The 12,007-nt window shown below is 40.6% G+C and overlaps 1 protein-coding gene across 3 annotated transcripts in view; it reads left to right on the plus strand.

The window, feature by feature from the left end:
* rock1 (Rho-associated, coiled-coil containing protein kinase 1) overlaps nucleotides 1-12,007 on the plus strand; it is a 34,381-nt gene that overhangs the window by 14,994 nt on the left and 7,380 nt on the right. For all 3 annotated transcript variants that reach the window (XM_034137749.1, XM_034137750.1, XM_034137751.1), the window contains exons 3-23: nucleotides 316-416; nucleotides 513-650; nucleotides 835-1,010; nucleotides 3,014-3,098; nucleotides 3,294-3,438; nucleotides 3,671-3,809; nucleotides 4,051-4,142; nucleotides 5,006-5,165; nucleotides 5,583-5,658; nucleotides 6,478-6,566; nucleotides 6,894-6,942; nucleotides 7,155-7,290; nucleotides 7,706-7,797; nucleotides 7,899-8,145; nucleotides 9,211-9,317; nucleotides 9,468-9,618; nucleotides 10,400-10,560; nucleotides 10,642-10,826; nucleotides 11,348-11,417; nucleotides 11,499-11,602; nucleotides 11,788-11,953. In XM_034137749.1, the coding sequence (XP_033993640.1) occupies nucleotides 316-416; nucleotides 513-650; nucleotides 835-1,010; nucleotides 3,014-3,098; nucleotides 3,294-3,438; nucleotides 3,671-3,809; nucleotides 4,051-4,142; nucleotides 5,006-5,165; nucleotides 5,583-5,658; nucleotides 6,478-6,566; nucleotides 6,894-6,942; nucleotides 7,155-7,290; nucleotides 7,706-7,797; nucleotides 7,899-8,145; nucleotides 9,211-9,317; nucleotides 9,468-9,618; nucleotides 10,400-10,560; nucleotides 10,642-10,826; nucleotides 11,348-11,417; nucleotides 11,499-11,602; nucleotides 11,788-11,953 (2,669 nt within the window). The remainder of the gene's footprint in view (nucleotides 1-315; nucleotides 417-512; nucleotides 651-834; nucleotides 1,011-3,013; nucleotides 3,099-3,293; nucleotides 3,439-3,670; nucleotides 3,810-4,050; nucleotides 4,143-5,005; nucleotides 5,166-5,582; nucleotides 5,659-6,477; nucleotides 6,567-6,893; nucleotides 6,943-7,154; nucleotides 7,291-7,705; nucleotides 7,798-7,898; nucleotides 8,146-9,210; nucleotides 9,318-9,467; nucleotides 9,619-10,399; nucleotides 10,561-10,641; nucleotides 10,827-11,347; nucleotides 11,418-11,498; nucleotides 11,603-11,787; nucleotides 11,954-12,007) is intronic.

A 12,007-nucleotide genomic window follows, 5' to 3' on the forward strand; every position in this document is an offset into this window, starting at 1 on the left:
AATATAACAAAAAGTGTATCTCGAGCCGGTTTCTCAAACTTACCTACCCAACCTTTAATGCACACAATGTACACAATATATTTGTATTATTATTAATGCACATATTATATTCCCTTCTATTTCAATGTAAATACTGCTAGATTTTACTATATTTTTTATTATTTTTGTAATGTTATTATAGTTCTATAATATCTGTGTTTTACTTTTATGTATGCACCATGACACCAAGTCAAATTCCTCGTACGTGTCAACCTACCTGGTAATAAACCTGTTTCTGATTCTGACTAACATCTGTCTTTCCTTGTTTCTTTTTAGATAAGGACACCATTAGTAAAATCCGTGATCTACGCATGAAAGCGGTGGACTATGAGGTGGTTAAAGTTATTGGGAGGGGAGCATTTGGAGAGGTGCAACTGGTAAGAATATATATCATCTTTTGCTCTAAAACACGTTGGTTTATGAGAAAGAATTCAACCCAACTAAAACGGTTTTCACCTCTTCATCTTTTCCAGGTGAGACACAAAGCCACGCGCAAAGTATACGCCATGAAGCTGTTGAGCAAGTTTGAAATGATCAAGAGGTCGGACTCTGCTTTCTTCTGGGAGGAAAGGGACATCATGGCTTTTGCCAACAGCTCATGGGTGGTGCAGGTATGATGTGATAAGAGACAAAGCGTCACAATCCTACTTAACTTAGTGTAGTATTATTTAATGCAGGCCACACAGACATTAACCCAGCTTTTTGTGTCATTCTCAAATGAATTCTTAAGTCATGTTTTCACTTGTGTCTTTTTTACTCATTGTTTTAACCAATTTTTTTTTTTTTTTTCTTCAGCTATTTTTCGCATTCCAAGATGACCGCTACCTCTACATGGTGATGGAATACATGCCGGGTGGCGACTTGGTTAACTTGATGAGCAACTATGACGTCCCGGAGAAGTGGGCCCGCTTCTACACCGCTGAAGTGGTGCAGGCTTTGGACGGAATCCACTCCATGGGCTTCATCCACAGGTAACATCAGAGCTCTCCCTCCCTTTGGGTTTGTGAGTTGGGTTTCCATTGGCTGCCGTCAAACACGTTGCTGTGATTCATTTCTGATGGAAAAAATCTGTAAGGCAGTCCTAGATGTTTCGTAGTCAGTTTGGAATTCTCTCTGAAACCACGTCTAAAGTAAATGTGTAAAATGATTTATCTTTTAAGGTTCTCAACATCTGTGATCTAATCAACGGTGGACCTCACAGTCAGAAATCAGAGGAGACTGTGAGGTCCACCGTAGACGGACCACTTTTGGACAAAATGTCCTCTCCATTAAAGGCAGCTCATTGTGGAATAGCCTCCCAACTGAGATACGGGATTGTCCCACTCTCAATAGTTTTAAGGTCAACTCAAAGAATGGTTGAGAAACAAACAGACGTGCAATCACCGCTAAATGCACTTTAATACAGGGGTATCTCCTCCTGCACTTTATGTATCTCTTGTATCTCTCTTGCATGTTGTAGCTGCTATATTCAGGGTTCTTACGGTCATTCAAAACCGGGAAAAGTCATGGAAATTCAAAATGCTAATTTATGGAAAACAATGCTAAGTTATGGAAAACAATATTTTTCCCAAAGTTTTGGAAAAGTCATGGAAATGTAACTAAAGTTGCATCAAATATAATTTATATTTTATCTAATCGACGAAATAGTAATACTATAATGATAATAAATACTGTATCGTATAGTAATGAAACGTAAAATGGCATTTAACTGACGAGGTATTTTGCTGGTGAGAGATTTGAGTTGCTTTAGCGTGTAGAAGCTAGTAAGCCAACTATTGATTTGTTTTAGATAGGCACAATATGCTTCATATGCAGACCTTATTTTTCTGTTCCATGTTAAAATAAACAATTTTCAGTGGTACTGCTGAGAAAGAGTACTTCTTTTGGTCATGGAAAATTAGGTAAAGGTCATGGAGAAGTCATGGAGAAGTCATGGAGAAGTCATTGAAAATCATTGGTGAAAAAGTGTATGAACCCTGTATATTGTATTACCATGTCATAAATACTTGTGTATGCTGCTCTTGCTCTTTTGCACCTTTTGCATATCATGTATTTTGTTTTTGCTATGTTTGTAAATTGTAAACTTCTTAAATGTTTTATGTGAGGGACTGCGGATAGAAATGAGCTCAAAGCTAAATCTGGCACTGTTACGCTTGACACATTTGAATGTTTTAAGTGTTCATTACTGTGCATTGTCCCTGCCAAATAAACGATTAAATGAAGAGGTTTTATAAAAAACAGATAGCCAAGGGTCAAAGGTACTGGTTTTAACATAAATGCTAGTGTTTTAGGTCGGCCTTACTACTTGTTTCTGAACATTCATGTCATATATTTGTGTTGTTTCACTACACATGCAGCTTGTCTATCTGTATCTCAGTTTAAATGAGTTGCACTTGTTGTCAGTGTTGTCTCATTTATGTTGTGACATTTCAGCAATGATCTTTATGAGATTCAAATTGTCTATTAGCGCAGTCCCATGATGCTGGCTCTAGGTTTTTGATATATCTTTGAGTAGTAGGGTAATACATCTGTGTGCTCGACAGCAGCACATTTTTATGATTCAATTTCAATACATGACAGCCATCAAAAAGAAATGTGTTTTCCATTTATAAGAATGCTACTTGATATAGTTCCACACACTAAGCTCTCTGCACAGCTGCGATGGTGGAAAATTCTCACCATGACATTTTTTATTCAATAGCTGTCTAGTATTTTCAAATTAGCTTAAAGTTAAAGTGTAGGAAAGTTGTGTAAAAAAAACAAGATATCTGCTCTCTCGGGTCCCAGCGTCCTTCATACCTCATTACATCTGATTTATCCCTACAGAGCTCTGAAGCACCTTCAGACACTTCTGATGAGGAGCGCTTTAACCCTTAACTCTTCTCTTAAATGTATTTTCTGGTTACATGCTTGAGTTAGCTGCATTGTTTGTGTGTTGCATGTGTTTGATATCGCTGTATTCTTGCCTTCTCAGGGACGTAAAGCCTGATAACATGTTGCTAGACAAAGCAGGCCACCTAAAACTGGCAGACTTCGGGACCTGCATGAAAATGAACAAGGTATCACGTTTAATTTACATCACCAAAAGGAATGTTTTTACACCACAGGCATGACAAGTCCTATAATGTTGAGATTTTAAGTTGTTTTGCTGATTATTATGTGTATGAAAAATGCAGGGCTCCGACAGTACTTCAAGGGATTTATTATTATAAGGATCAAATTGTGATATTTTCCCAAATATTTGTCCCCTTTAGGATGGTATGGTACGATGCGACACAGCAGTGGGAACTCCAGACTACATTTCGCCGGAGGTACTGAAATCTCAAGGGGGAGATGGCTGTTATGGCAGAGAGTGTGACTGGTGGTCAGTGGGGGTGTTCCTGTACGAAATGCTTGTCGGTGAGTTTTTGATAAAGTATTTCCTCTAATAGTTCACTTTAATGTTATTATACCTGTCATAAATCTGAAGTTTGTGTTCAAAACCTCTGGAGCATTGTTACTTTTCTCTCTTTTATAAAACACCACAGTGAAGCTTTCCTGTGCGCTTTTCGTGTACTGTGTGTATGTTCTCTGCAGCTTGTTCTTACTGTGGGCACATGCGTAATCGATTGCTCTTTTTTCTTGTGCACAGGCGACACTCCTTTCTATGCAGACTCCCTGGTGGGGACCTACAGCAAAATTATGAACCACAAGAATGCCCTGACCTTCCCCGACGACAGCGACATCTCTAATGACGCCAAGAATCTCATCTGTGCTTTCCTGACTGACAGGTTAGATAGTGGCATACTAAGCACTTGAGGTGCCACTTGAAGTGGGCTCTTATCATTATAACCCTTTCCTTGTTTAGGCATTGATTGTTTCCTGGCTTAGAGAACACTCTGTGGAAAGAATCTTCAGTGACGTCAACATAATAACTTAGAAAATGTGCTTCTTTGCATAGAGATATTAAAGAAATTCTATTGGTATTAATGAAATAATGTATTGTTAATAATAAAAGTATGTTCCCCACAGGGAAATTCGACTTGGCCGTAATGGTGTTGATGAAATCAAGAGGCATCCTTTCTTCAAGAACGACCAGTGGACATGGGAGAACATCAGAGACAGTAGGAGCCTTTTTTACTGTTAACAATGCACATTACACCTCCCATATTATTTGGCAGTGTGCCAACCATCATGTTTTCCATTTGACCTACTACGGACAGTTGCAGGAAATTCTTGTAGACGAGCCATTCATTCAGTATCCTCTCCAAAACGTGATTCCTGCTCAGAGGAATAATTGGCAGCACAGCGTTTTTTGAGGCCAACAGGGGGGAAGCAGTCCAATGCAACATGTAAATGCACCAGTGTTGACGCTGCAGCAGATTAGAATTGTAGGGCTAAATCCAGGAGCTATGGTCGGTTCTTTATTGGCTTTATTTTTTAATACTTCACTAGGCTGAAGTCAGCACTTTGCTGTGGGCCACCGCTGTCGCTCCACTGGCTGAGCGGCTCTGCTAGCTCGCTGGTTTACTTTGTTTTAAAGAGATCTGTGCTCCAGAAAAACTCTGCTCTGAAAAGAGAAACACTTGCTAACTGTCTCTTATCTATCTGGAAGGGACATAGGTTTAAAATGACATTATACAAATAAAATGCTGTTAATATACTGCAAATGTTAAAAAGATGTCAAATTCTTATGTGATTTGGGTTAACCTATTATTTTGACTGTTTGATTAGCCTTTACAGTGAAAAACATGAAGTATCTTATTTTACCGCCGTCTTTATTGATCTAAAGAAACTCAGAAAACATAATTTTTTTTCTCTATTACTCACTGTATTAAAAGACATCCTGAAACTTGTTATTAACATTATTTTTGTATCATTGACTGTGCCTTTAACACACAATGAATAATTAGCCATAATGAATGGTGGCGGCCCTGTTCATATTCTGTATCTTAACTAATATTCCCTCTTCTCGTGCCCTGTGTAGCGGCTGCCCCAGTAGTGCCTGAGCTGAGCAGCGACGTTGACACCAGTAACTTCGATGATATAGAGGAGGACCGGGGGGAGGAGGAGACCTTCCCCACACCAAAGGCCTTCGCGGGCAACCAGCTGCCCTTCGTAGGCTTCACTTACTACAGCAGTCAGCAGTGAGTGTGCCACACATGTTTATAACCCAAGTGTAGAACTGTTAGGATTCTTGCATCACTAAATTGCCCTAACATTATATGTGGATGTAGGATTTTTTAAAGCTCTGTGTAGTGATTAAGCATTTTTCAGTCAGTACTCCACGTGTTAATATGAGTCGTGACTTCAGGAGCAGCCCATAGGGTGCACTCTCTGTTTTTATGGTGGAAATCAATTTGTCATAGTCGACATTGTTTGAATACCTTATTTTGGAGAGAATGTCACGGATGTATGAACTCCTTGCTTAGCCTCTAAATGCTCCTTTTACAACAGCGATACCTATTTCTTCTGTAAATAGGTAGATGTCGTTTTTAGGAGGGATTTAAGTATAACTGTTGTAAACATTTCTTCAATAATAATAAAATGTGTTTTGTTTCCAGCCTTATGCGAACCTCTCCTGCCAACGCAAAGGCCGTTGACAAACGTAACAGCCTCACAAAAGAAGACAAGAGTCATGTAAGTAGTAGAGCACAACTTTAAGGAGCTTTAAATCATAGAATATCTGCCTATTTCTAAACCGTTTCTTTACTTCAGGTATCTGCACTGTCTGTATACATGACGTTTTAAAGTGCACCTATCATGCTATTTTTAGGCAATAGCATAGGTCTCAGATATATAAAAATATATAAAAAAACATGTCTATGAAGTGTTTTGCTCAAAATACCAAACAGATCACCCATTCTAGCCATGCCTCATATCCCTCTATTTCACTTCCTGTTTCAAAAGTGCTGATTTTGGGTATAAAGCTTTAAAAAAATATTGATAAAAAAGTGGGACCCGGCAGCTACTGTCTAAACTAAATACTGCCGTGATGAAATGCCATATCATGGATTATCAAGGATTATTTCTGAAACAGTATGGAGCTCAAAGGCTTTCTCTCTTGCCGGTTATACCACAAGGCGAGTTTCTTTTTATTTCCTGCTTCTTCAAACACATGCTCTCCAGTACAGGTTAGCTCTGAGTGTTAGCGATGCTAATGTAAACACCGACCATATTACGTCCAAAACAGTCGGGCATTGTTTCTGATGGCAACTTTCTGATAGTGCCTTGGGTCCACATTTCCGATATTACGTCATATCGGACGCAAATCTGGATCAGCTCCGTTGTAGCCCCGTTTTTAGAGATTTGGGTACGGAGGAAAAGAGAGAGGGTTTTATTTTCTGACGCTGCGTGAGTTCCCTGACACACCGGGGACACATATTTATGTATAAAAGACATCAAAAAGTGCATTTTGCATGATAGGTCCCCTTTAAGGTTGTTTATTGTGTGTTGTAGCTGGAGGGCCTGCAGAAGAGGATCTTCCAGCTGGAGGAGCAGCTCCACAGTGAGATGCAGCTGAAGGATGAGTTGGAGCAGAAATGCAGGTACAGAACAGGACTTTCATTCATAAAGATACAAATAGACACTTACATAGTCAAAGCACAGGCATGATGCAAATTATTTGGTCCTCCGATCTGTCAAAAAGCAGACGACAGCATTACAGAGGTTTAGGAAAAACATTCATATTTACTTCTAAGAAAAAAGTGATTTCATTGTTTTCTAGTCAAATTCGGAAAGGGCCATAAATAAGTTATATGACATATGTGTTCTCTTGCCTTTGGTTGCAAGTGTTTGCATGAGTATTCTTGATTGCTTTTAAATAGTAAACCAGACTTTTCAATGTATTAACTTTTTATTTCTGTTCTCCACAGGACATCGAACACCAAGATCGAGAAGATAATAAAAGAACTGGATGAAGAGGTTAAATGCTGACCATTTTCTCAACACTCTTCTTATAGATATCCATAACTATATCGATAAAAAGAAGCATCTACAGCTTTTGTCTTGGTTGAAAAATGCAGAAAGTTTGACGATAGACAACATTTTAGACATTCTGTTTCAAATCAGGGGCTAGATTAAAGATGGCTTTTCCCATCACAGCCACTTCACAGCTGTTCTGTTCCTTGCCACAGGCGAACCAGAGGAAGAGTGCCGAGGACGGCGTGTCTCTGCTGGAGAAGGACAAGATCATGCTGCAGCACAGATTCACCGAGTACCAAAGAAAAGCTGACCAGGATGCAGAGAAGAGGCGCAATCTGGAGCATGAGGGTAAATGTTATGAGCTGCTGCTGATGCATGATCCAGACACTGCAATTAAAGTATAATTGGAGAGTGGAGCACGGAAGCAGCTGGTTATGAACATACTTTTGATGAATGCCCTATCCTCTCACTTGATCTGGTCAAGACATATTCCACCTTAATAATAGCTGGTGTGACCTTCCTATTGCTCACTGCTGTCTACACATCTATTTAAATGTTAAATCATGCTCATGTCTGTCTAACTTTCTTATTGATTTGCAAAAACAACACTAAGTAGATTTGCAAGCAATACACTGTTAGAATTAAAGACTGTAAATGCTGTGAATGGTATTTAGTTAGATTTGTGTTTTTAAAGGACATTACTTGGGGTTGAAATAGGAGCTTATATGAAGCTCTGTCTAATTAATTTCTGATTTGTTTCTAGTGTCAACTTTGAAGGAGCAGCTTGAAGATATGAGGAAGATCAGCCAGAACTCTCAGGCCTCAAATGACAAGATCACACAGCTGCAGAATCATGTATTCTTCACACACATGCACGCAAAAACAACGTCAGTCTAGTGCAGGGCAATGCATCAAACCTCATTTTCCTTCTCCTTCCTCTCTATTGTGATTGACAGATGGAAGAGGCCAATGACCTCCTGCGTGCAGAGTCAGACACGGCAGCGAGACTGAGGAAGAGCCACACGGAGATGGCCAAGTCCATGAGCCAGCTGGAGGGCTTGAACCGGGAGCTGCAGGAGAGGAGCCGCGCCGTGGAGGGGGAGAAGGCCCAGCTGGAGAAGGAGCTCCTGCTGCTTCAGAGCAACCTGGACTCAGAGAGGAGGAACTACAGCCTGGGATCTGAGGAGATCATGGAGCTGCAAGGTGACCCACTGACACACAAACGATGATGAATGCAAATCCAGCACAAAAATCTGGTTTGATGTTTATCACAGAGTTCAAAGACAGTATAAAGTGCTAAGACATAAGAAAAAACAGGGCAGAATTGTAGTAAACCATTTCAGTGTGGTTTAAAATAACTTTTAGAATTGTAATCTCTTAGCTGCAGAATTGCCACGTAATAGAAGCTATCCCTTAGTCCCACTGATGAGTTGGACGTGCCCAAGCACTGACAGCGCCCACAGCAGCCAAATCACTGTCTGATTTATCCGTGAGCAGGCTATCTTTTAATAGAAACAAGCTTCTGTAATTCATGGCATTCAATGGGTAAAACAGGCTTCAAAGTATCTTCCTGAAAGTCAGAAATGTAAAGAACAGGAAGAAAGTGATTTTTGTGGTAAAAGTTCTAAACATTTGAAGCAGGGTGTCCGCGGGGTCTTAGAAAGTATTAAAAGTTGATCAATCTAATTCGCGAAAATTAAGGCTATTAAAAAGTATTAAACGGCATTTTCTAAGGTATTACATTTTGTAGCTTGTTTTCAATAAGTATATAAATTGTCCAAAGAGGTTGTATTCTAAAGTCTGCCTGAATGTAATCATTGCGTAGGTGTGTAGCGTGATTCTTTGTAGTTTATTTATGGCATCCCGTTGGATTTGCCGTCATCTGAACAGGACATCGCACGCTCACTGCTTGATAGCGCGCGAAGGTCCGTTTACGCCGGTTGTTAAACAACATCGCTATGGGGAAATGCAAGTTTGTGTCCAAATGGTTGGAAGATAAGGAGGAAGGACAATCAATACTGTAGTAAATGTGAGGTAAAGTGTGTCGCCAATGTAACCGGTTAAAACTCGAAGTGGCGATGAGGTCTTAAAATGTATGAAAAGGGTCTTAAAAAAGGTCTTAAAAGGTGTTGAATTTCACTTCCTGCATATGCCCTGTGAAGGCATTACATATCTGAATAGCTGTTGATGAAAAGAGTTTTCCACAAAAATGCCAGCTTCATATCATAAATACAGTGAAAGTGACATGTCTTTATTATCTGTTCTCAGCGAGGATGTCAGGGCTGCAAGAGGACAACAAAAACTTGAAGTACAGCCTCACTAAAGTGGAGTCGGAACGCAAACAGGCCCAGGAGAGGAGCAACAACCTGGAGAAGGTACACACAAGAAGTGATAATGTGCAAATACATATGTCCTTTCAACCTGTGAAATGTAGAAATTGCTATTATTCTGTGCATCGCTAACTAGATAAAAAAAAAGTCAGTTGTGTGTTTAGCTTGCCTTCATGTTGTTGGCCATCTTCACAGGAAAAGAACAACCTGGAGATAGACCTGAACTACAAACTGAAGACCCTGCAGCAGCGTCTGGAGCAGGAGCAGACGGAGCACCGGGTGACGCGGGCACAGCTCACCGACAAATATGAGTCTATCGAAGAGGCCAAATCAGCTGCCACGAACGGTATGACCTGTGTCGGAGCATGCCCCGCTCCACTGTTCTTCTATTCTTTCTATTTCTTGAATCCTACTTGAACTTCTCTCGCTCTCTTTAATGTTTATTGCCTCGTACATTTTAATCAACTTCTTCCCGACCTCCCCTTCCTCTTCCTGTTTCATCGTTCTGGTCTGACTCACCTGCAGGGGATGTTTGGGTGGGAGGAATTCAAGGAGTGTTAACCTGCCAGCATGTCAGGACAGTTCCTTTTTTACAAATCTAACGTTTAAGCAAGAGAATGATTATCTGTCAGCAAAACGTACTTGTACATGCTGGGAAAGGCAAAGGTCTTCTATTAAATCTCTTGCTTGTAATTAAGGATCATTTATGTCCATGAAGAAGATTTGAACAAGTTTTAAAGACATTTGTTTAATCTACAAGAGTTTAAAGCGCCAAAAACACACTGAAATGTACTGAAAACAATTCATTTGAAACAAGTACAGCTCATACCCTGCCCTTTGGTAATAGAGAATGAAATCAAAATGGTGATCAAAAGCTACCTAAAATCTGATTTTGTTTTAAATCAGTTATGTTACATTAGTTCTACTGTTGTTCAGACATGGATAAACGACCACAACACATTTTGTTCTTGCTCTTTCCGCACCTGTATTATAATAGTTATTATAAATACAAGAACAATGTTAGGAAGTAGACATACCAGAAAGATGGACTCTCAGTTTGACTTCAGATGTTGATATTCTGTCAGAAAAAGGAAATGACTGTTTTCTCTGTCACCTTGCTCCTCCAGCTGTTCAGTCGAAGATGTCTGAGGAGAATGGAGCGAGGATGCGAGCGGAGAGCCGGATAGTGGAGGTGGAGAAGCAGTGCTCAATGTTGGAGTTTGACCTCAAGCAGTCCGTGCAGAAGATGGAGCAGCTGATGAAGCAAAAAGAAAGGCTGGAAGATGAGGTAAGGAATCCCGTTTACTGTGCTAGCCCCCTGTGATTGGTATCAGTGATGTCTAACCTCTCTTGTGTCGTCCTTCCCCAGGTGAAGAATCTGCGGATACAGGGAGAACAGGAGTCGAGCAAGCGAGTCCAGTCTCAGAACGACCTGAAGAGCCGCTCGCAGGAAGTGGACCGGCTGCGGTGTTCAGAGAAACAGGTCAAACAGGATCTCAACACGGCGATGGAGAGCAAGCGCTCGCTGGAGTTCCAACTGGCACAGCTGACCAAGTGAGTTTGTCCGGCATTACAATCTGAAAAATATCGATTTATAAAATGTATGACTTGTTTTTTCTTCCATTAAATGTAGCAAGTGCTGTCAATGCACTAACAACAATGGATTGTGTCTCCATGTAAATGATCATCATTTGGGTTAGCTTCCTCGATTCTGCCACTTCCTGTTACTCTGAAATAAACTGGCAGTAACTCTAGCCAGGAGATCTAATGTTCTGTTGCTACAATGGCCAGTAATGCTCTTTGGGAGTCAAGGCGTGAATTGACCTGCAATTGCCTCTATTTGCAAATAAGCGCTATTATTCCAGCTTAGAGTGTGACTATGCCAAATCTGTTCTGCGGCAGTGTTTACAATAAAGGATTAGGCTTTAGTCCAGCGCCACGCTCAGATGCTAATCTTCTGGCTACTGCTGCTGGTTGTGAGGCCGGCTCTGTTTACCTGGGTAAACATTGTTGATAAGAATGTGCTGGATTGAAGAAATGAAAGTACTGAATGTATTTGGTTGATGTTTTAACAGACAATACAGAGGCAATGAGGGACAGATGAGGGAACTTCAGGACCAGCTTGAGGCCGAACAGTATTTTTCTGTAAGTATATACGCTCCCAGATGTCCGTGTCCTCTTTATGAAATGTGAAAGCCGACGACTAAACCGCTTGTCCTCCCTCAGACGCTTTACAAAACTCAGGTCAAGGAGCTAAAAGAGGAGATTGAGGAAAGGAACCGGCAGGTACAAGACACTCATAAAAAGGTGCAGGAGCTGTGCAGTGAAAGGTAAGAGACGCAATTATATTCACAGAATGCCTCCAGGCCATCACTTTATTGATGTTACCTCCCAAATATCAGTTTTACACATTGTTAAAGAGCGTTTATCAGGGTGTTAGGATAACCAACAGGCATGCTTATTTGTTTTCTTTGGTTTTTTTAACATATCAAACTTGTTTATTTTCCGTACAAAGGGACTCCCTGTCTGCCCAGCTGGATCTGACGGTGACCAAGGCCGAGTCAGAGCAGCTCGCCCGGGCTCTGCAGGAGGAGCAGTACTTTGAGCTCAGCCAGGAGAACAAGAAGTCCACAAGTAGACATAAGCAGGAGGTAGGGGAGAAGGAGTCTACTATTACACGGGTAAGCAAATCCAACATTTTTTTGTATTTCCCTGCACAATACATATTAGTTGCA

Source organism: Trematomus bernacchii, unplaced genomic scaffold, assembly GCF_902827165.1.
Source record: "Trematomus bernacchii unplaced genomic scaffold, fTreBer1.1, whole genome shotgun sequence".
Lineage (NCBI taxonomy): Eukaryota > Metazoa > Chordata > Actinopteri > Perciformes > Nototheniidae > Trematomus > Trematomus bernacchii.